Below are 25,500 nucleotides of genomic sequence, written 5' to 3'. Positions count from 1 at the left end.
ATATGTAGGGCGGTTGTGCCAGGGTACGGTAGTGATAGTTTACTTAATTGCTAAACTATACAGATTTTATTATAAGGGTCCAGAGGGAGAATGGTAAAGTATGTGCTTTCGAACAAGTTTCCATTACCTTTGGTCAGCGCCAAGTTCAGCGTTATTCTGATATGATCTGTAGACGGCATTGCTTTTGAAGAGTCAAAAAGAGTTTCTTTGTTCGATTTATTTTAATGACTGTTGCTTGAATACGGAGAGAACACTTAGTTTGTCATTTTTCTGTAAGTTGAAGTCTTCAGTAGTGAATCACCAGTAATTAGTTTCTGTGTAAATAGTTCAGCTCAGTCCTAACGATGATTTGTTTCCAATAAAAATTTCAATTGTGCGTTGGGTACGGTTGTGATACGTGATTGTGGGCGTTGTCCTTTTTGGGTAAAGAATAAACATTCAGAAAAATTGAACTTTGTTTAAAAATTATGTTTTGTTTAGAGACGTATTTGTGACAATAAAGGTTGTCAAAAATCATTTTGGTGTTAGTACTTATTACTTTTTAATTTATTTTTAAGCCTATCATAACCGAGGTTGTAGATAATTGTGACACGCGCCCTTTTCTTGTATAATTCAATTTAATTTTTAATTTACAGAAATATTTTTCAATATATATAATGGTTACAACATGATGGTGGATTAGTACATAAATCCACCCATGGGTATTATACTTTACCATTACATATTTTCAGTAAATTTCTATGTAAATAAAATATAATACAGTGTCTTGTTTTTATGCGATAAATGAAAAGGGTTCTAATTACATCTATGAGTGGATTAGTATATAATCTTGTACGATTTTATAACTTATTCATGATATTTGATAGTATTTCAGTATTTCCATGTGAACCATTGTTCAAATTACCATGTAATTTACTCTTCTTGCAGCTAACTGAAAATTTTAAAAAAATATTGCTGAGAAAAAGATGGTGCAACCGTATCCAGTCTTACTTGCTTTATTATACCTAGCTGTACAATTTGTATAATTACATTTGTTCATTCAATTATTATATATTTTCATTATCTATTACACCTACATACTCTACGAATTAATCTTATTTATAGATAAAGTAAATACAGAACAAATCTTTTGATGGAATATTTTGAAATCCATTTAGTAATGACTGAAATATGCCATCACGATGTTATATGTTACGACATTATAATAATATGAGATAGTTTGAGAACTTTCGGGATAAAACTTATTGTTAGAAACTGCACTTACTATAAAAGTGGAACAAATGCCAAACTCTGGAAAGTCTAAGTTTCAAGTGTGTCAAAAATTGAAATATCTAGTTTTCTCATATCAAATGCAGTAGATTTCTTCAAATTTGGTCGATTGAATTGAACTATTCAAACATACAATATTGATTACTAAGATTACTGATACCTGTAATGATAAATTGATAATCTTTCAACTATATTATTCTATTATGTGCACCTAATCTTTTTTAACACCTACGCATACTACGTAGACAACAAAGGATCATCTACGAACACGCTTAACTCTATCTTACAATGGAAGTTTTTTTCGGTACGAAGCTCTATTTATAAATCAGTTTGATTAATCGCCCGGTAATGAAAAGAATCTCAAAGGAAATAAAGGACCTTTTTCCTTTAGATCTATTGGAAAATGTTCGAGAGTATAGAATATATAGAGGAACGTTGGGTAAATTGAGTGCCTTAAGGTAAAACTTGAAAGATAATTTTTTCTAAATCAGCATCAAAATTTTACTAGACTTGTTTAAAAATGTTTTTTGGCATAACAGTAAACTAAACATACCAAAAACCTTTACAAAATAGATGTACGTGGCATCTTGCTTTAAGGTATATTGCAAAATCTTTCCAATACGTGTCACTAATAGACGTGATCCAAAATTGAGCTGGAGTTTTAGCATCTTAGTTAAGGTATCATTACAACTTTGACAAAACTTAAATGATTTTTTTCATAATTTCAGACGGTAATATTTTAAGATATTCGTTAACTTAAGACTATGAAACCTATTTTTGTGCAAACTTGCATTATTTACGAAAAACGCACCGAAAGATATTGAACTTTTTGGGGACGGCTGTTCACCTGAGTGGACAAACATACTCTGTGAGGCACAGGCTATTTTATAAACAATGACTCAGTTTGCATCGAAAAGTTGAATAAGTTACATACGTATAGCAGTGTTGTTTTTTGAAAATAATTTTAAGTTATTTTAGTAATATTATTAGCCTTTTTCTTTGCTATATAGTCTTTTTTTTAATATTTAAAACAACCGAGCGCTTTTTATTGTAAAACATGTCAAAATCAACCAGCTATGCATTTTAGAAATTGTTTTGAACGCTGCCATTCTTTATAAAATGATCAAAAATAAATTAATATTATAAATGTATGTCCTTCAATGACCACAAATTTTTTTTATCAAACAAATTGCATAACATACACAATGAAATCAAGTTTACAGCCGGTACACTTAAGTAGATTGTTTTGAAATCGTTGCGGTCCCGTAAGTGTTAACGTAATTTCATTTTACATATAGTAAACTTATGAATGATTAATAAGGCAGATAGAAAAATCATGTGGGAAGTACATATACAGGGTGTTTTAGGAGCTAACGTCAAGCCCAACCCGAGTAATAGTATTGATAATAACTATCATGAACAAAATTAGAAAAAAATCTCATGTAGAAAATTATGGGATATGAAGTGCTTAACCTAGAGCTTTGATGAGGTGTTTTAATAATTGGTTGATGTTAATTTTAATTAATTAAATAATAGTATTTAATTGTAATTAGAATTTCTATGACCACAGTCCAAAATAAAAACGCAAATGTTCAAATTTTACGAATATATTGTGAGCTATTGTGCTATTTCTGGCTGTGATCCTAGAAATGTTATTTACGGTTGCAGATCCAAAGTTTGTAAAAACAAATTGATGAAAATTGACACAGTTCAATCAAAGCTCTAGGTTGCACTTGAAAGCTCAAAATTTTCAAACCACATGATTTTTTTTCTAATTTATGTTATGATAATTACGATCAATACCATCACCCCATTTCGGCTTGACATTGTCTGAAACACCCTGTATATATTATTATTATTACTACAATGGATCATTTTACCCCGTATTTCCCTAAACGGTATGTGTATAAACGCCAAAGAATTGCTTTCTGATAATCCATCGGCGAACTAATGGATATCTCGTTGTTTTGTTTGTCCGCTTCGAAGATAATGTTATTAGTTTTACGCTGCAACTATTATTTATTATTTATCGATGGAAAGTTATAATATAAATAGTATTCGATATTGGATACATGAATCAAAATAGGTGCGCCAGAAAATACCAAAATATTGCACGGATATAAAAGTTTGCTAATATTTGGGAATCATTTGTAACTGGTTTTAGGTTTAGGGTACTTTCAAATGTACGCCTTGAAAGAATATTATATTTCATTCTACACAATTATTTAAAATAGTGTAAGATTAATGTTCTTTATTCAATCCTAGATAACAAAATTAATTATTAACTTCCCGTAGAGCAAGTTATAGTAATCGCAAACAAATCGAAAATGAAAATTTTCATATTTCATATATCTTTACGTTTCAAAACCTTCTGAACATTTTGGCATACCTTAGAAAAAATGGATGCATGTGTGTGTGCGTGTATGTGTGTGTGTTCGAATACAAATGTTCGTCGACGATTTCGGGAACACGGATGAAGCGATTTGAATAATTTAAAAAACATTCGATTCGTATTGATAAGGAGACGGTGTGATTAGTTTTTGGCAAAGGCAACTGTAGCCTAATTTTTTCTGAGTATTTTTTTTTTCAAAAATGATAATCTTTTCAAAAAAATATTTTTTTCTGAGTAAATTTTTTTCAAAAATGTTAGTCTTTTTAAGAAAAATAATTTTTGGTACAGGAAGTTCCAGCAATTTGCCTTAAGGCACGATACCATGCGCCCCACTAGTTTATTTTTATATCGTGCTGTATTTCTTGATACCTAAATTTAAATTTAACATATTAATAGGATGCAAAATAATATTTTATATTCCTAGTTAACCAACATATTACCATGATTCTTACAAATGTGATTTAAATCTGATTCAAACATCACCGTAATAAAAGCACATATATTCAAATTACGGTGCAATTCCTATGCAATTTTATGTAAATTTTTATTCGACTATCATGTAAATGTGAATGTTTCCAGAATACTACGAAAAATTCTTCTCGTCGTTTTTAGCTTTCTTCAATACCTAAATCATTCGCAAACTTCAACCTAGCGTTAAAAAAGCATTTATAATTTCCAGTCGTGCGTAAAACTTTGTAATTGAGAAATGGCAAACTGTCAGTTTTAATTGAATAATGCACTTTTCTCAAACGATATTTATAATATATATATATATATATATATATATATATATATTAGGGTATTTCTTAATATGGACATTTTCGAATTTCCTTGCTCCCAAGGGCTCAAATAGTTCCAAATTGATAAGAAACAATTCTCTCAAAGCTTTAGCTCTTAATATTTTCTTTTAGAAGAGCGCAATTCAATCAAACTTCGTATGAAAATAGCATGGAAAAATTTTGAAAATTTAAAAAAAAATTTTAGGTATAACTTAGCGATAAGTTGATTAAAAGTGAAAATTCGTGACATTTTTTATTGAAAATTCGACGCTCTACAAAATTTTTGTAAATTTTTTCATGCTATTTCTATACAAAACTTTGATTGAATTGCGCTCTATCTAAAAGACAATATTAAGAGCTAAAACTTTCAGAGAATTGTTTTCTATCAATTTGGAACCATTTGAGCTGTTGGGGCAAGGAAATTCGAAAATGTCCATATTAAGGACCACCCTAATATATATATATATATATTAAGGCAGGTCGATTTAAAAGTTGCTTAGGCACATATGATTTTCGGATACTAGAGATCAAAATAAGATACTTTGCTGAAAAAACATACCTCTAAAATGAATTCTAATGTCCCGTGCATTGACCTAAACATGAAGTTTGAGTTTTGAAAAATTCCGTTTCGGCACATTTAGAGTGCCCCAATCACGTCCAAATGTATGACCAACCCCTCTCTAACTTAGGCCAAGCCACCCATGTCCATCGTTCACCCTCTCCTTAGAGGTCTGCCATACAAAAATTGCAGAAAATCATCCTTTTTGGTATTTTACTCAGCAAAAAATGATTTTTTTGAACCCATTCTCAAGATATTAACTCATACACACAAAACTTTTTCACAAAAAAAAAATTATTAAAATACTGTTGTTTCAATTTTTCCAATGCATTTTCCTCTAGAGGCTGTTTGGCGCCGACATTAGAGAGCCGTGCGAAGCTTTTCAGGCTTAATACTAAAAAAGACTTCAAGCAATAATTTATAAGTTTACATAGTTTTATTTACATATGTTATGATTAAATGAATTTTTTAATAAAAATAAATCGCTGATTAATAAAAAGAAATCGCTATACTAATATGATGCAATTTTTGTATGTACTTCTAAGGGAAAGTTTATACAATAAAACGACTTGAGATATCTGTTTTAAGCGATTATGAGATTTAAAGTTTCAATAATTCCAAAACACTGAAATTCAAGTGTAAAATGTATTTTCTAGCACTTTTGTTTCAATACCAAAAATACCAATATTCTTAAGCTAAATCTGAACGGTACACCAGTATTGTATTTCCTACTACGGACCTTTCTAAAACTTACACAATATATTAAATGGATTTTTTTATTCGCGCGTGTTAAGAATATCGCGATTCATGCATTCTCCCATATAGGTGCTTGGATATTATACGCTTAGAATATTCCAAGTTCATCGTTGCGGAAAGAGGTTAAAGTTAAAATCTCAAAAACGATTATTGATTGCAGCTGAAAGCAAGTTTTTCATAATAATAACACAGGGGTAGAAGTTGCTTTGTAGAGAATATAAGGAAATAACAACCATACATTTAGGGAAGCATAGCATTATAGAAATTCTTTAAATTTTATTCTAATATTCAAGAGGAAGTGAATATTTAAATACATATTGACGTAAATAGCATGACATATGGATAAAATAACAACTGCATAATATGTGAGTGTCGAGTGAGTAGATTATTATATTGTGAGAGTCAAAAAGTGAGATAGAGATGAATATTGTAGAGAGTGTATTTAGAGACAATAAACGAGCGATAAAAAACGAATGAAGTTAACATATAATATATACAGCTATCAGTCCCTTTTGAGTCATATGAACTATACTGCTTTCAGATAATTAAATTTTCAATATTTTACAACAAACCCCTATTTTATAAATGATCGAATAATTGTTATTCATCCCACGTGCAGTGATGAATGTTTGTGATTTATTTTAGATTAGTTTTTTTTGTCTTTAGGAAAAAGATCAAATTTTACTTCAAAAACTATTTTAATCAAGGATTATCCAAACCTGTGACACTGTTTTTAATTTTGTCGTACATTTTTTTCATTCTAATTTTTAAAGGTTACCATCAAGAAAACTAGATACATCAAATCAATGATAGATTTTTGCACAACATATTATTTCATTGCACAAATATGTGAGCACGTAGTACTTAGTTCTTAAATGATTTGCAGAAAGAGCAAAAATATTATTTGAAAATATAACAGGTTTTGAGAGGAAACTAGGACACTGTACAAACCTATGGAAAAGTGTAGATTTTTTAACATTTCTGACTCGATTTGACATGGCATTCGACATGCCATAACCTAATGCAAATATAAATGTTAGAATTTTGTTTCGTAATTCCAAAATTCGTAATGAATTAATGAAAAGCGCGATAATAATATATAAAAACCTTGAATATTCGAATGTGCCAATTCAATTGAAATTAAATCGGTTTCAGATAAAGCTGGCACTTGAATGACTAATAATATGTCTCAGAAACATTTATGTGGCATGCGTTTCAGGGGGTAAACCATCCATTTAATTCATGTTAGCTGTCTCTTTCACTTACATAGTACGCACTTCTACATTTACAATCAGTACAAATAAATACAATTTTTTTTTAAATATTTTTTAAGTCTAAACATCGTTTGCCGGGCCAGCTAGTATATATAAAATGAATAAAACTAAACTCTAGCTGTATAAGAATAAAAGTATATAATTATTTTTTAGTTTGGTTTAGTACAAATTCAAATTTTTATTTATCCTGGGTCTGCTAATATTTTTATTCTTACAGCTTTATCTGTTTTTTGTCAAATTTATTATGTTTGCAAATTATTATTTTACCTTCGTAATTAATGCTTGTAATAAACTTTTGAAACTAAAAAATAATAAAGAAAGTCAAGAATTTATAAACAAAATCTTCAAGTGTTTGCTAACTTTTCCCCCGTTTGTATTATATACGTGAAGATGCGTCCATGGAATTTCCTATCCGGCTTAAAATATTCGTTTTTCAATCTGTTTTTCACGAGTTAGGAAAGTGTGTGTGTGCTATCCATGTGTTCGCGTTGTATTTTCTCCTTTTCACCCAACATGGGATCCTATATAATGTCCGAAAGAGAGGCGTTGATTGATTTTAATGCGAATTCTTTACCGAATAGCTCTTCAGATCGTGCGATGTTATTAAAACTCTTTCCTAAAGCTATCAATACATTACAGAGACCCCATGGAGGAATATACATATAATACTCAAAGATGGTACGTATTTATAGGGGCCGATTTTGTCGTAAAATAGACCAATGTTACGTAGGTGCTGTGTGACGTAGCGCTTCTCATACAAAATGGCACTAAATACTGTCAAAATGCCATGTGGTTGAATTGCAGAAAGGCGTTTTAGATAGGACAACCTTATCTAAAAAGCGTACGAATATCAAACGTGCAACATTATTCTACGTGGAAATACTAAAATACTGAAATACGATGTATCAGAACATCCATCGATATAGTCATAATCCAATCATGCAAGAACAGGGCGATTGTGACAACCGTTCTTGCAGTGTAGACATATAATAGATTAAAAACCAAAGGGTATGCCCACGAATGTTTTTCAACGACAGTAATTATTATGAACAAAAAAGCTTATCGTCTGACTGTTAAAAAGCAATGCGGTCTACTAATGCAATAAAGGGAACATTTTCAACAAACGTTCTACATCTTTCTCCCTTTGGAGCCTATGTCCAAATCATAATTGGTTATATCGAATCATAAATAGTGATAATAATATATAATAAATTTTTCAGGTATGAAACCACGACTGAAAAACCATTTTCGTGCTCACCAATTATCAGTATGGCTGCGACTTGTACCTGAACTTCATCGATCAGGAAGTGAAGATGCTGGTACAAGGCATAATTTATTTAGGTAATATTTTTTCTAATAAACACAAAAACAATACGTTAAAATTAAAAAAAAAAATTTGAAAGTTTATATACAGTTATTTCATTTTTATGATCTAGTATAAATTTTCCATTCAAAGGTTTATACAATAATCTTATTCAACTCTTGTACAACAACTTTTATTATTATTTTACAGACATCATTCCGATCCTAATTTATATGATGGCCTAGTAAGGCAATTAAAGGATGATGCAGGAAATATTTTGACTGATGATTTTGATGATTTGCCACCTGGAGGTGTAAACATTATCGGTGGTTCTAATAATAATGGTTTGGACGGACCAGGTCTTTATGGAGAATACGTCACATGCGTTACACCTACAGTTGCTGTCAATGGAATGTTTAATATTCAGGTAAGACATGTAATTGAAATCGCCTACACGAAAAACAAGTGACGAATTAGCTATATGATATATTAATCTTTGTATATTTTTCATCTTTTGTTTCTTTTTTTATTATAAAGTAGATGTTCAATAAATTAAAATATTTTAAAATAATTGAATTACTTGCACGGATTGTGTATATAATTTTAGCTTTTATGTTGATTAAAATACAGTTCCAGACGGATAAAAATATGACTATGATAGTAATTGAATGATTTTTTTCAAAAAGGCACCATTAACGAGAAGAATCATCGCAGCAGCTCAAAGAACAGTTTTGTTTTTTTTTTTCAATTTTTGTTTTAGTCACAAATATTAACGGAACCATTAAGTTTTATTGAATAATTTAGATAAAAATACAGTAAGACAAATAATGCATAATATTTCTATTGAAACGTCATCCATATGATAACATTTTTAAAGTAGTAAAATTTGTTGTAAAAAAGTCACATTGAATAATGGCTATTAAAAAGTACATTTAATATTAAAATTTTTATTAATTTTGATTCTATATATAATATTTTGATACTTTATATAATTACCTCACTTGTGATTTATTTGGAAACTTTCAAATTTACTAGCTCAAACTTCACTTAATGTAATTAATTCATTATTGGTTTATTTATATTATCATACGTTTTCTTGAGATATTCAGTAATTAAAAACCACGAGTTTTTAATATGTTACTCAGTTTTTAAATCTTGTAATTTCTAATTATACACAGTGTTCCAGAACTTGACGTCAAGTCGAAACGGATGATAGTATTGACATTAACTATCCTGAATATAATTCTTAAAAAAATCTCTCGTTGTTTAAAAGTTTTGATGTAAAAAATGAATTTTGTACGAGAATTTGATTAGATTAAGTGATTAAAGATAAATGAACTAGATTTTTTCAATTAATTAAAGACATAATAATATTACCATAAACATCAGGCAATATAAGCTCATGTTCATCTATATAATTAGGTAATAATTTAACAATTGTTTCTTAAAATAGTAAGGCATTAAGTAAAAGTTTAGGTTAAATTTTGTTTTTTGAAAACAGCAAAGGTGTTTATAACAAAATAAAAACATGTGAGTATTCAGATTAATGGATGGGGTATAAACTGACATAATTTTTTGATTGATTAGACACAAAATAATACGTATAACTATAGTGGTGCATGTCCTGTTTCCTTACTTTAAATTTTAAGTGTGATTTAGATCTTTGGTGAAATTATGACTATTTTTGAGCTATTGTCGTTAATTTTTACTGATTTTATTCATTTGAGCTTTGAAACCGTAACCGTGAATAACATTTCAAGGACCACAATCAAAAATAATACTGGAAGTTTTCAACAATTAACACTTTGTGTTTGAACTATGAATTCAAAATTTTAAAATTATTTAAAAGTTATTGCATTTTAACTAATATTTTCAAATATTATAAATACAAAAATACAAAAACTTAAATAATCTCATTTATATTTATACACACATACTTGTTATATATAATAGTAATTCTATTTGCTGTTCAAAAATGAGAATTATTAAAATGTGATTTATGCATAAACGTATCCTAAATACGTTATTTCTTAAAATAGTAATGTATTATTAAGGGGGCGTCCATTGATCAAGTGATCGATTTTTTAAAGATTTTTGGACCCCCTCTCCCCCTTGGTAATACGTGGTGATATTCGAAATTACCCTCCCCTCCCCCATGAAACGTTACGTGTAATTTTAGTTCCGAGAAAAATTGTATTTTTTTTTATTTTTGTTGAATATGTTAAGATTTTTAAAAAAAACTCAGGTAAAAATTAATGCACGTGATATCTTACCATACCCATCCCTCCCCCATGTGTTATTTTTTTATTTTTTGTCAAACCCCCTTTTCCCCTAATAACCACACGTGATTAATGCCCCCGCCACCTAAGTGAAAAATATATTAAATTGTTTTACAAATATTGTTTTTCATTCCAGCTGGCCAATAGTACAAGTCTGAATTCCTTGCACAACATTAACCAGGAGAGCGATCAGCAGGCTCCACCGCCGTCGTTGCATTCCGACAATGCCGGCTATTCGGCGTACTCGACCGCTTTGAGTGTCACCATTGCCGTGGGATGCTCGTTACTGATACTCAATGTTCTCATATTTGCGGGCGTCTATTATCAACGGGACAAGACCAGATTGGAAGCGAAAACTGTACAACAAAGAGGACCTACAGGTTAAATATCTTGTATACCTACTTTAGTTTAGAAATAGAGTGGTACCCCACCTTACGAGGTCAATTCGTTTTGTAATCACGGATGCATGTTAAATTGCTCGTATCTCGAAGCATTTTACTTTCATATGGATACATTAAAATGTGATCAATTCGTTTCTTACACATAACACTCGTCATATCTTGTCCAATGTAGTTTTTACCGCTGAACACGAATCTGAAGTCAAAATTGGGGTTGTAAGGGCAAAACATTGAAAAACATAGTAATTCTTAAGCTGGTAAAATTGATAAAATCATTTTTTTTGTACATTACAGCACTAATCTGTCCACAAATTTTCACATAAACAAATTGCAAACGTGGTTGTAGATATTACCCAGGTGCTATAGAGAGAAAACATTTTTATAAATTACTATTAGATTGTGCAAAGAAAACTTAATGAAATCATTAAATTGAAAGCCAATGGTCCTTTATATAATAAGAGACAAAAAACGACATAAATTAGATTGTAATTATTATGCAAAAGAACTACTAGATCGTAGATTTTGTCGTTTATTATTATTTTTTTTATTTTTGCCATTCGACCTTCAATTTTGACTATAGACTCGTGTTCAGTGGTAAAAACTACACTGGAAACAGACAACTACATTGAAAACAAACTAGATTCTTTTCTAGATCTGTGAAACTATTATGTCTTATTTTCTACTATCCAGTTGATTTTTATTTAATTCAATAACATCAATCAACATAAATAATAATCAAAGACTATAAATAGATTTTAAATTATTTTTTTATCTTTTCATTGTTTTGATGAGGCAGAAAGTACTACATCCACTTATTGTATAGTGAAAATGAATTAGACATGATTGGTCAAATAACTCTGGTGCCCCTCAAACTTTTCAACTCTGTCCCACATTGCTCGAACTAAGCTCAAAAATAATGACACAATTATTATTAATGAAAATTTTCTTTTCTTTTGTTGCCATAATGTTTTCATATCTGTCAGGCAGAGGTGCTTGGTATAAAAGATTATGCAACAGTTTTCATGTATGCATATTTATGCTAATTTATAAGCCTTCTTATATTTGAACATATTTAAATAACTCTTCAATCTTTTTCATATTCAATTTCTTTATAATATTTGTTTATTTTTCTTTTAAAATTATTTTTATCAATAGTTATCCTGATATTGATCGGAAGTTTTCTATATATTTTTGACCCCTCGAATTTTTATCGTATGACGAAGCAAACAAGTCGCCCATTTCGCTGCTCGTATCTCAAGACACTCATATCTCTCGTAAGGCACGATACCACCGTTTATATTTTTCATAATTTATGACTGTCAAAACAATTCAATATGTATAATTTTTTCGCCTTTTCTTCATATAAAGTACTGATTAATTTTCTTTATAATTAATTAAAAAGGTGATCATATGTGCCAAGCAGTCATAAAGTTCTTTTTTATAATTTTTGCTAATTTTCGTAAAATAGAAAATTAAACTTTGAAATTTTAAGCCGCGTTTGAACTCTTGCTATAAGCAATTTTCTTTCAATTCTTATATTGTTGTTTTATGTAACCATACTTGTTGTAAATATCATTTTTGTTATAGTTGTAATTTCATTTTCAAGTAAGAACAAAGATTTAATTTTAAACCTATATTTTTCAAAAATCGGGACAATCCGGGACAAATACTGCTTTTGGAACACAAGGTGGAAATCGGATTGTCCGGGCCAAACCGGGATCCCTTAATATAATCCTTTCGAAATGATCAATTTCCAGGTGCAACTATACTTAACCAAAGCGGAGCACTACCTCACCAGGGTGACCACTTCATGGAAGCAACACTTGTTCCTTCGAAACGTTACGTGGGCAGTGACGTGACAAACGTTAGAAGTGACGTTGACGTCGAACGTGATGTTAATGCATTAATAATGGCTGACACGCAAAGATTGCGTCATCTGGCTAATAGCGCAGTTAAATCCTGCAACCAAACCAGCACACTTCCGAGGTAAATGTTTAGAACCAAAGCAAACTATTGTATATTCGCAGTTCGTATGAAGTAGAATCACAATGAAGTAGAACTAAAAATTTGTGTAGATCTTATATCCATAGTTCTAATTACAGGTGAATTAACTTTTGAATATCATATTACAGAAATGTAGCAGCTTCTCAAATGATGCGACAAAGCGATTGCCTGACACTTCCTAGACATGCTGCAGGTGTAATTGCAGAAATGCAGCAAACTCACAATAGCGGTAGATTTAGTACATTGCAGCATCCTCAACAGCAAAATGCAACAAATGGACCACCTAATGGATCCGTTCCTAGACCACCACCGCCTCCAAGGTTTGATGATATAATAATTCATGATAAAAAAATGTTTTTGCATTAAACTTATCGTTACTTTTCTTTATTTTTGTTATACATATTGTATGTATATTTTTATATACATACGCTCAGACTAAAGCTTAATGCAAAATAATTATACAAATTAATATTAATTTAATTAATTAAACAGTACTAGTTTAATACTGTATTTCAGTCATTTAATAAATTTTTATAAGATTTTGTTCGTGAACTGCCGCACAAATCTACTAGCCAAATCTTTGCTAAATGAATACTACCGTCGGAGATTGAAAAAAATTCTTCACTTCACATCTATTCCTGACGTGTAAATTTTTTATTATATACAAGAAAAATTTTGAGTTTACACTATAATATTTAAAAAAACTAGTAATATTATTTATAACGAATGGCAAGTTAACTTCTGAGTTGTTTTTTCCAACGTGTCATTTTATACAATGTCTTTTCTAACTTCTCGTAGGGTAAGTTATAGTAATCGTAAAAAAATGTAAAATGAAAATTTTTGCATATCTTTACGTTTCAAAAGTTTCTGAACATTTTGGCATACCTTAGAAAAAATGTGTGAGTGTGTGTCTAAATTTGGATGCAATTTTTTCGTCGATTCAAAAACATTTTGCTTGTTTTGACAAGATGTAGAACTGATTGAATTTTTAAAAAGGCAGGTCTAGTGGTTTCGAAGATACAGAGGAAAAAGTAAGAAAGAAATATTATTTGGAGGTCAAAAATGATCATTAGACATATATTAATCAAATCATTAGGTATTTTATAAAGATTTTAAAAATGAGTACTTTTTTGGTACAATTTTTTGGGTTTCGTACCAAGATTCTTAATTTTCAAAGTTTACTTGTACGGCTCTAACAATATTAAAATATTCAGAAAAAAATCTAATTCTCAAAAATATACAAAGTTTTATACTTAAAACATAAATTTTCAATTTACAATTTATTTTAAAAATGTATATATAATTCATATGCGTTATTCTAAACGTAAGTAACATATCCTCAGATAGATTCGGCATGTTAATGTAACTTTAATTTATAATTATCTATTTGAAAATATTTGAAACAATTGTTATTCATCATTGATCAATATTTCATAATTACTGATTTTTTTTTCTCGAGTATTTAATTATGGTACGGGAAGTTCCAGCAATTTGCCTTAAGGCACGACTAGTTATCACTGACAATTGTAAATTATCAAATTTGCTAAATGTCCTTAAAGGGCACAACTAGTGTGAAATTTTCAAAAAATCAAATTCTTAATTTTTGCATATTTCGATAGGTTATACCTTCAAAAATAACAAACCATAATTTTAAATCGATATCTTAAATAGTTTTTTAGTTATAGCCATTTAAAGAGTATATACGTATATAGTATATAGTATGACGATCATTTAATCTTTAACCGCGTTTTACTCGAAACAGCATTTTCCGAATTTACTGCAGCGATTACTCAAAAACAAATGATCCGATCACTATCAAATTTTTTTGCATGTTCTATATATAGTTCTCCGTAAAATGAACTATCGATTTTTGATCGGATCAAAAATCGAATTTTGGCAGTCCAAAAAACGACCAAAATTTTGGGTAAAATTCGACTTTTAAAAAAAAAACGCCGTCATTTTGTCAATTTTTGATTTTTTTTCTTTATCGTAGTTCATTTTACAGACAATATTATCTAGGTTAACGAGATTTTTTTTTTAAATTTTTATCCACGTAGAGAAGGCCGGAATTACTGCAGCAGTGAAGGGCCTTTGTTTGTCGCGCCGTTGGAGATCGACGATAACTTAAAAAATATTTAATTTCTTTCTTCAAAAATTTTACTATGTATTTTTAAAACATGTATAAATATATTCCTGAAATTTTGAAATGATTTCTGAAGTAGTTGTTTTAAATATAAATTCCCAAAAATCACCTTTTTTTAGGCGGTTACACTAGTTGTGCCCCTTAACTAGGCAGTTGAGAATATGTGAATAAAAAAATATGTATTATTCCACACAACTTTCAGATGCCACAGCCCGACAGAGCATAGGCCACAACAACAATTGCTGCAACAGCAAATGTTACAGCAGCAACAGCAACAGCAGATGCAAACTGCTACACTTGGTCGCTCACAAAACAGAGTTCCGCAAGCGGCGCTAAGCGAAATGAGAGTAAGTGATCAAAATTATATTATTAAAAACTGGTTTTTATTTTTTTTTTATTATTTTCTAGGTATGATGACACGCTGACGAGAAAATCGGAGAACAATGTGATCTATGTAAAACAGCGACACAGTAACAAATTCGGGATTGAGTTGGATATTTTATAAAAGACTGCAGTGATTTGTCCCTGAGTGCTAAACTTAGTGAATCTGTTAAATAAACAAATAAAAATTCAGTGATCAAGGTACAGTGAATTAGTGTATAAACATGATTGAAGAACATTGAGTTAATCTTAAATTTTTACTCAAAAACATTCTATAATATAGTTCTTTATCATTGTGTACTGTAATATTATTGATTTTTTTATACTACTGATTGAAATATTGTTTTTAAAGACTTTATAATTTATATATTGAGACATTTTATTATGGGAATAATATTAATTAATAATAAGCAAAATATCTTATCATATGAATCAATTTGTGGTTAAGATGTTGTGAAATTTTATACAAGTCTTTTCAATGATTCAACATGTAGAAAGTATTACATTGTCTATACTATGTAAAACAGGTCATATATAGAAAGGACTTTACTTAACTTCATCAAATTTTCTCAGTACTTTTATTGAAATGAATACACAACCGGTATGAAATAATCAAAACGTTCTTTTAATTATATTTTATATTATTAATTTGCAATATGATAATTGATATTTAACATAACCAAGTTGATAAACTTTTAAAGAAAATATGTGAAGTACTTTGACACGTTATAAAAATCATTAACCATTAAATTAATTTTTCATTGGTTCACTCTGTGCTAAATTTATATAAAAATATTTATATATAAAAATTCAACCTTAGAAAAACTACATTTTCCGCATATGACCGTATAAATCAATACTACTACGTATTGATATTTATTAAAATAAAAATTTTTAATAAAAAATACTTGATTCATAAGGTATATTTTTTGACAATAATGATAACATCATATTGTCTTTTTCATCACTTAATATAGATGAATACTCTTTTTACATATCTCATGTATATATTATATTTATTAAAACTACGGAAATATAAAGCAAACTTGAAACTCATCATGAAAGTTAGAGAGCTTGTGAATACTGAATCAAACCAAGTAGTAACCAGTAGTGCATGGCATTGTGCCTTAAGGCAAGTTGCTGGAACTTCCCGTACCGTAATTATTTTTAAGAATTAAAATTTTGAAAATTCTAGATATTTTATATAATATTGATTTTTTTTTTAATTTTTTTGAAAAAATATAAATTTTTGAAAATTTCGAAATGCGGAGTCGAAAATGTCGAGTAAAGTCAAACTATGTTAAATAAAGTTTTATAAAATATAATTAATTTTAAATTTTTGTGTTTATAAATAACGCTACACCCCGCTTTCCATATAAAATTGTACTAAAAACTGTCACAATTGTCTCTACAGTCCAAATGCTGGTAAAAGCTACATATTAATAAAAGATACGTTATAAGATAACCTCTAAAATGATATGAATACTTAAAATTTATTATTCGAATTGATTCAGTATGTGTGCAGGCTCTATACTTTTCAAATAAATAAAATTGTGTTGGTGTAAATATATCAGAACAAGTAGTTCTTGCATTTAAACTGCCACTACATGTATATAATAATTGTGATAGGATATGTATTATTGTAATATAATTAATTGTATATACAATTACATATATATATATATATATATATATATATACCACCAAGTATATTATTCGTTTAATCAATGTGCCAAATATGTTTGTATATGAAGAGATCAATTTTTTACCAGGCAACATACATCTATATGTTAACTCTGTTAAAGGAGAAAATTAGTAAGTAATTTGTAAATAATTTTATATAAATATAGTATTAATATAACAGAGTAGCACATATATGCGCTGACGAATGAATTTGATGATGTGGTAATTTATACTTCAATATGAGTGAAATAATTGTGAAAGATTAGTTTGTCTTTAACTATACGGGTGCTGTGTTTGAGTGTGAATATAAATATATACGAGTATAAATTTCAATGTGAATTTTTGTGAATGTACGAATATATATTATGAATTGAAAATATTTTATTAGAAACTTAAATTATATAGATAAATAAAAAAATTGTTTTGATTAGCATACGATTGATTCAAACATATTATTCGTTAACTAGTTCAAAATTTTATCATTGTATAAATAACCTTATTTAAAAATATGAATTTATTTACTAGTTGTATAAGCGCAAAATGTAATATTATTCATCAATACATACAAAACCGTATTCTATAAATTTTATTTTTTTTATTACATTAATTATCTTGGTCTTTTTCTAGTATAATTTGAGTCCGATTGCTGGATGTTACTCTGTAGAAGTAGAATCCGAGCCCCGTAAGTTACAAGGTAAGTCCTGATCATATATTAGTTATTGTGCAATGTATGATTTTTAACTTTCGGTAGGGTAAGTTACAGTAATCGCAAAAAAATCGAAAGTGAAAATTTCTATACATCTTTACGTTTAAGGGCTCTCTGAACATTTTAGCATAACTTGGAAAAAATGTAACTTTTACAGAAAAAAACCAATGTGTATAAAATTGGGAAAAAATTTTTTTTGGGAAAATTTAATTAATATACTTAAAATATTTGCCAGTTTTCCTTAACTTTAACTTATACAAAGAATTAAGTTTAAGACTTTCCTTCTTTTCCTTTTCTGCACAAAGATATCTTCATTATTATTAAGGTATCTTTATATTTGTCAGTGTGATCATTACATTTATTTTTTACCTCATTCACGCTATCACATCTTTCCCTACTTTACACTAACTTACCTAATGCTTACTTATGTCAAGAACTAAAATCCTTACCACGGCTCCCACCTCCTAACGCGCGACGCCACGACAATCACATTGATAAGCCGTCACAAAGTAGGTGATATTGTATATTTTAAGCGACAACAAACTAACAAGTCATGAGGCCGAAAAAAAGCATAATCCATGTGGCATGTCTTAGCTCAATTGGTAGAGTGATGGCTTCGTACCGAAAGGGTACCGAGATCGAATCGTACCTCCAGCCATAAAACAGAATTCAGCTGTATGACTAACGTGGTGGTATGTATTTATTGCTGAATAACACAAAGTTAATATATAGATATAACAAACTAACAAGTCATGATTCCTAAAAAAAAAATCCTCCTTAATTGGTAGAGTGATGGCTTCGTACCGAAAGGGTACCGAGTTCGAATCATACCTCTCCAGCCAGAAATTTAGCAGTACGTCTAACGTTGTGGTTTTTATGTATAGTTGAATAAAATGAAGTTAATATTTAGATATAACAAACTGACAAGTCATGAGGCCGTAAAAAGCATGATCAATGTGGAATGTGTTAGATTAATTGGTAGCATGATGGCTTCATACCCGAATCACATCCGTTCGAATTTGAGTAACCGTTGCTTTGTAATATTCTCCTGGTAGAATGGATTTAGTACGAAAAATATTCAATTCATTTATTCTACCAGGAGAACAGTCAGTAATTTTCGATGCCTAGTAACCGTAAGATTGTTATTGTTCTCCTGGTAGAATGGATTTAGTACGAAAAATATTCAATTCATTTATTCTACCAGGAGAACAGTCAGTAATTTTCGATGCCTAGTAACCGTTGCTAGGTTGCTTTGTAATCGTTAACCTCTAACACAAAATTTTCAGTAAAATTATTTTGCAACCGTTACTATTAAGCAACCGTTACTATGTATCCTATGTAATTAGATCCGCAATGATGTATGCTTCCCCTATTTGGTGTATGACAAACAAACAAAATATTAAGAAACTACAATCAGTACAAAATGCTTCATTAAGATTTGTTATAGGTCAAGCAAGGAATCCAATAAATACACATTATATTAGCACAAAATTCTTACATGATTCCACTAATGTACTAATCAGTGAGAGATTTTATAACAATTATCTCTGAAAGATTTTATACTAATTGATTATTTAACTAAAATTCTAATATATGTAATATTGGATCGAACGACAATACATATTGGTACAATAAGTACAAGCTACCATCATCAATAAAAAGATAATCAAGTATAAAATATAGCAGAGATCAAATTACTCTTAAACTATTCCTACTGCATATGTTATTAGTCTTTTGACTATTTTCCAATCATATATGCAATATGTATTATTTTATTATTATTATTGTAAATATGGTTTTTAGTGATAATTTTTACCATGATTAAAAATTTATTTATAAGTTTTTCACTTTTTTATTAGTTAGTATTAAATATAAGTTTATGTATTTATATCTTAAGATGATTTTACATGATTATATAAATTGTATAGAAATATGTATGTATAAACTAATATAAATGAAATAAATAAATCTTTAAAAACAAAACTTGGTAAATTATTTATTGTAATTTATACTACTAAATTATAAAATATTAAATTTAATCAAAACTAAATAATTATAATATTTAATAAATTAATATATATACTAATGTATTATAACTTTGTACCTGCATGTTATTTTTTACAGTTTAATCAATTTAAGTTTTTTTTTTATTTTATTTACAAATATCGTTTTCAGATTCAGTAAAATATCTTTGAAAAAATCTGGGGATAATAATCCATGGATTTAGCTTGATAACATATTCAATATGGTTTTAACCTGATATCATATTCAAATTGGGTAAAATAGGTTTAAAAAAATTCGAAACCTAAAACAAGAACGACTGCCTTCGCAACCGAAGCCATATAACGATCTCGTCTACTTCACCGCTGGTTAACAGTTAGTTGAATTCGGTTCATGTGTTAACAATTACTTCACATGCCTCCCACGTCCTTTAACTTGTCGAATAAAAAACTCCTTCAGATTCGAACCAGCATCCTTCCGATTAGAGTCTAGTTGAGCGCTCTAACCGATTCGGCCACGGCGACAAAGTTTTTCCGAAGGCTAATATTGGAAGGACATTATGCGAGACCATCCGACAATCGACCATCATGATTCAAGTCAAGGTCACAGGGGGATGATATGAAAATACTAAATTTTCACCCAGGGGGTTGAAAGTGGGCTCATTCGATTCCTCGGGTTCTGGCGAATTTCAAGCGGGGGGTTACAGGGGGGAAAATTTTGTCCGTTTTTCGCTCAGGAAAACAGAAAATCGACTTTTTGTAAATTTCACGTGTTTTCTATGGGAATTTTTTAAAAAGATTTTTGCGTTTTGAGTCAGATTATGTGCTGACCTTAACGACATGGTCGAGGTTCTTGATATGGATCCCAATGACGCAGTCAAAGACAAGGGATGATGTGTATAAATAATGATTTAATATAGTTACGCCCTTTAACTTGCCGAATAAAAAATTTTATCAGCACCCTTCGGATTCGAACCAGCCCTCCCAGATCTTCTAGAGTATAGTTTAGCGCTCTTACCGATTCGGCCACGGCGACAAAGATTTTCGGACGGCTAATACTGGAAGGACATTTTGCGAGTCCATCCGACGATCGACCATCATGATTCAAGTCAAGGTCACAGGGGGATGATATGAAAATATTAAATTTTCACCCAGGGGGTTGAAAGTGGGCTCATTCGATTCTGTGGGTTCTTGCAAATTTCAAGCGGCGGGTTACAGGGGGGGGAATTTTGTCCGTTTTTCGCACAGGAGAGCAGAAAATCGACTTTTTGTAAATTTCACGTGTTTTCTATGGGAATTTTTTAAAAAGATTTTGCGTTTTGAGTCAGATTTTGTGCTGACCTTAACGACATGGTCGAGGTTCTTGATATGGATCCCAATGACGCAGTCAAAGACAAGGGATGATGTGTATAAATAATGATTTAATATAGTTACGCCCTTTAACTTGCCGAATAAAAAATTTTATCAGCACCCTTCGGATTCGAACCAGCCCTCCCAGATCTTCTAGAGTATAGTTTAGCGCTCTTACCGATTCGACCACGGCGACAAAGATTTTCGGACGGCTAATACGGGAAGGACATTTTGCGAGTCCATCCGACGATCGACCATCATGATTCAAGTCAAGGTCACAGGGGGATGATACGAAAATATTAAATTTTGGGGGTTGAAAGTGGGCTCATTCGATTCTGTGGGTTCTTGCGAATTTCAAGCGGGGGGTTACAGGGGGGGAAATTTTGTCCGTTTTTCGCTCAGGAGAGCAGAAAATCGACTTTTTGTAAATTTCGCGTGTTTTCTATGGGAATTTTTTGAAAAGTTTTTGCGTTTTGAGTCAGATTATGTGCTGACCTTAACGACATGGTCGAGGCTCTTGATATGGATCCCATTGACGCAGTCAAAGACAAGGGATGATGTGTATAAATAATGATTTAATATAGTTACGCCCTTTAACTTGCCGAATAAAATATTTTATCTGCACCCTTCGGATTCGAACCAGCCCTCCCTGATCTTCTAGAGATCTTCCAGTTTTATTTACTTTAGAATTAATATTTAATAACTAGGTGTGATAAATTGATAAAAAACTAGCTTAACCTTACGGCTGAACTTGCATAACCTGAGTTAGATGGTTACCTCGAACACCTAACCTTGGGGCTAAATAACTATCCATGAATAATTATTTACGGATTTTTTAAAACATATTTTACTTGAATATGAAATCATGTTATTTCCATGGATAACTATCCACGAATTTTTTTAAACCTATTTTATCCAATTTGAATATGATATCAGGTTAAAACCATATTCACGATTTATTTAAACATATTTTACTTGAATATGTTATCACGCTAAATCCATGGATTACTATCCCCATGTGACCTGTGTTAGCTTAATTGGTAGCACGATGGCTTCATACCCAAAGGGTACCGAGTTCGATTCATACCTCCGGCCACAAAACGCAAACACACCGGGTCTGTTGACGTTGTTGAACATGGCGTGCGCGGAATCACATCCATTCGAATTTGGGACTAAAAGGTATGAAGCTCCCTTCGATTGAGAGGAGAGATAGTAGTAAACCCCGCAACATCTCTAAACAGGAGAGCGGCGGGTTATTGGGGGGGGGTGTTCCATTCACGAGAAAGGAGAGGGAGAGACTATAGGGTAGTAAAGGTTTCCCTCTCCCCCCTGTAGTCACCAGCGCTAGGGCCAGCCCTGGATCGCCCTCGGTTGAAAAACTGGGTGGCATCACGGGTGTGTGTGCAAGTCCACGGAGCACCGGGGACTTCGAATAATCCCATAATCCGAAGTCCGGATAGTGCAAAATCCGGATAATCGGAAGTCCGTAGAATCCGAAGTCTGGATAATCCGGACTGCCGGTTATCCGGACTTCCGATAATCCAAAATTTTTTGGACCAAATTTTTTTTGAGCAAAATTTTTTTTCCCAAAATTTTTTTTTCAAAATTTTTTTGACCAAAAATTTTTTTTCCTAAATTTTTTTGACCTAAATATTTTTGACCAAATTTTTTTTGAGCAAAATTTTTTTTTCCAAATTTTTTTTGACCAAAAGTTTTTTGGACCAAAATTCTTTGGATCAAAATTTTTTTCCCATTGACCTTTGCCATTTGACCTTTACCCTTGCAACCGTTGCTAGCTTGAAATTTTCAGTTTTTGGTCAATGGGAAAAAAATTTCGATTCAAATTTTCAGTTTTTGGTCAAAATTTTTATTGTAAATCGTTACAAAGTAGGTGATATTTTATATTTTAAACGAAAAAAAATTAACAGGTCATATGACCAAAAAAAGTAGGGTGTGTATGGCCTGTGTTGGCGTAATTGGTAGCACGATGGCTTCGTATCAAAAGGGTACCGAGTTCGAATCATACCTCCACCCATAAAGCGAAATTCAGCAGTACGACTAACGTTCTTGTATTTATTTAATGTTGAATAAAACAAAGTTAATATTTAGATATAACAAACTAACAAGTCATGATGCCGAAAAATAACAGAACACATGTGACCTGTGTTAGCTTAATTGGTAGCTCGATGGCTTCATACCCAAAGGGTACCGAGTTCGAATCATACCTCCACCCATAAAGCGAAATTCAGCAGTACGACTAACGTTCTTGTATTTATTTAATGTTGAATAAAACAAAGTTAATATTTAGATATAACAAACTAACAAGTCATGAGGCCGAAAAATAACAGAACACATGTGACCTGTGTTAGCTTAATTGGTAGCACGATGGCTTCATACCCAAAGGGTACCGAGTTCGAATCATACCTCCACCCATAAAGCGAAATTCAGCAGTACGACTAACGTTCTTGTATTTATTTAATGTTGAATAAAACAAAGTTAGTATTTAGATATAACAAACTAACAAGTCATGAGGTCGAAAAATAACAGAACACATGTGACCTGTGTTAGCTTAATTGGTAGCACGATGGCTTCATACCCAAAGGGTACCGAGTTCGATTCATACCTCCGGCCACAAAACGCAAACACACCGGGTCTGTTGACGTTGTTGAACGTGGCGTGCACGGAATCACATCCGTTCGAATTTGGGACTCGGGGTATGATGCTCCCTTCGATTGAGAGAGGAGAGATACGCGAGAGAATCTCGTATCATCTCCTAGTAAACCCCGCATCATCTCTAAACAGGGGAGAGGGGGTTATTGGGGGGTGTTCCATTCACGAAAAAGGGAGAGGGAGGGACTATAGGGTAGTAAAGGTTTCCCTCTCCCCCCTGTAGTCACCAGCGCTAGGGCCAGCCCTGGATCGCCCTCGGTTGAAAAACTGGGTGTCATCACAGGTCCCCGGAGGCACCCTCCGGGGACTTCGGATAATCCGATAATCCGAAGTCGCACCCTCCGGGGACTTCGGATAATCCGATAATCCGAAGTCGCACCCTCCGGGGACTTCGGATAATCCGTTAATCCGAAGTCCGATAATCCGAAGTCCGGATAGTGCGAAATCCGGATAATCGAAAGTCCAAGTTTTTTTGACCAAAAATTTTGACCTTTGCCATTTGACCTTTGACCTTTGCCATTTGACCTTTTGACAAATTTGACCTTTGACCTTTGCCATTTGACCTTTGACCTGTTCAGTTATTGCTATTTGACATTTGACCTTTGGTCTTTGACCTTTTGACAAATTTGACCTTTGACCTTTGCCATTTGACCTTTGACCTGTTCAGTTATTGCCATTTGACCTTTGACCTTTGATCTTTGACTTTTTGGACCAACATCCTTGAAATTTTCAGTTTTTTGGTCATTTGTTGACCTTTGACCTTTGACCTTTGACCTTTTCAGTTTTTGGTCAACATTTTGACCTTTGACTTTTTGGACCAACATTTTTTGGCCTTTGCCCGTTGACCTTTGACCTTTGCCATTTGACCTTTTTCCCAAAATTTTTTGGACCAAAAACTTTGACCTTTGACCTTTTCATTTGTTCAAAATTTGTTGACCTTTGACCTTTGCCATTTGACCTTTGACCTGTTCAGTTATTGCCATTTGACCTTTGACCTTTGATCTTTGACTTTTTGGACCAACATCCTTGAAATTTTCAGTTTTTTGGTCATTTGTTGACCTTTGACCTTTGACCTTTGACCTTTGACCTTTGACCTTTTCAGTTTTTGGTCAACATTTTGACCTTTGACTTTTTGGACCAACATTTTTTGGCCTTTGCCCGTTGACCTTTGACCTTTGCCATTTGACCTTTGACCTGTTCAGTTTTTGCCATTTGACCTTTGACCTTTGATCTTTGACTTTTTGGACCAACATCCTTGAAATTTTCAGTTTTTTGGTTATTTGTTGACCTTTGACCTTTGACCTTTGGTTACAAAGCTACGGTTACCAAGCAACGGTAAAATTTCTAGTCAAAAAAATTTTGGTCAAAATTTGTTGACCTTTGACCTTTGACCTTTGACCTTTTCAGTTTTTGGTCAACATTTGTTGACCTGTGCCATTTGACCTCTGATCGTGTCAAATGGCGAAAACTGAACAGGTCAAAGGTCAAAGGCCTTTGGTTGACCTTTGACTGAAAATTCACAAAATTTGTTGACCTTTGACCTTTGACCTTTTC

The 25,500-nt window shown here is 31.3% G+C and overlaps 1 protein-coding gene across 1 annotated transcript in view; it reads left to right on the top strand.

Annotated features, from left to right (window-relative positions):
* The window catches only part of LOC113370735 (neuroligin-4, X-linked), a 288,495-nt gene extending 272,725 nt beyond the window's left edge, over positions 1 to 15,770 (top strand). The window contains exons 12-18 of the mRNA XM_026611427.1: positions 8,250 to 8,370; positions 8,543 to 8,759; positions 10,748 to 10,991; positions 12,767 to 12,995; positions 13,142 to 13,333; positions 15,359 to 15,503; positions 15,565 to 15,770. Of these exons, the coding sequence (XP_026467212.1) occupies positions 8,250 to 8,370; positions 8,543 to 8,759; positions 10,748 to 10,991; positions 12,767 to 12,995; positions 13,142 to 13,333; positions 15,359 to 15,503; positions 15,565 to 15,570 (1,154 nt within the window). The 3' untranslated portion in view covers positions 15,571 to 15,770. The remainder of the gene's footprint in view (positions 1 to 8,249; positions 8,371 to 8,542; positions 8,760 to 10,747; positions 10,992 to 12,766; positions 12,996 to 13,141; positions 13,334 to 15,358; positions 15,504 to 15,564) is intronic.
* Positions 15,771 to 25,500: the final 9,730 nt, after the last annotated feature.

Source organism: Ctenocephalides felis, unplaced genomic scaffold (assembly GCF_003426905.1).
Source record: "Ctenocephalides felis isolate EL2017-DRISC unplaced genomic scaffold, ASM342690v1 CF-g0.4_SCAFFOLD_01492, whole genome shotgun sequence".
Lineage (NCBI taxonomy): Eukaryota > Metazoa > Arthropoda > Insecta > Siphonaptera > Pulicidae > Ctenocephalides > Ctenocephalides felis.
This window is presented reverse-complemented; position numbering and strand designations above follow the sequence as displayed.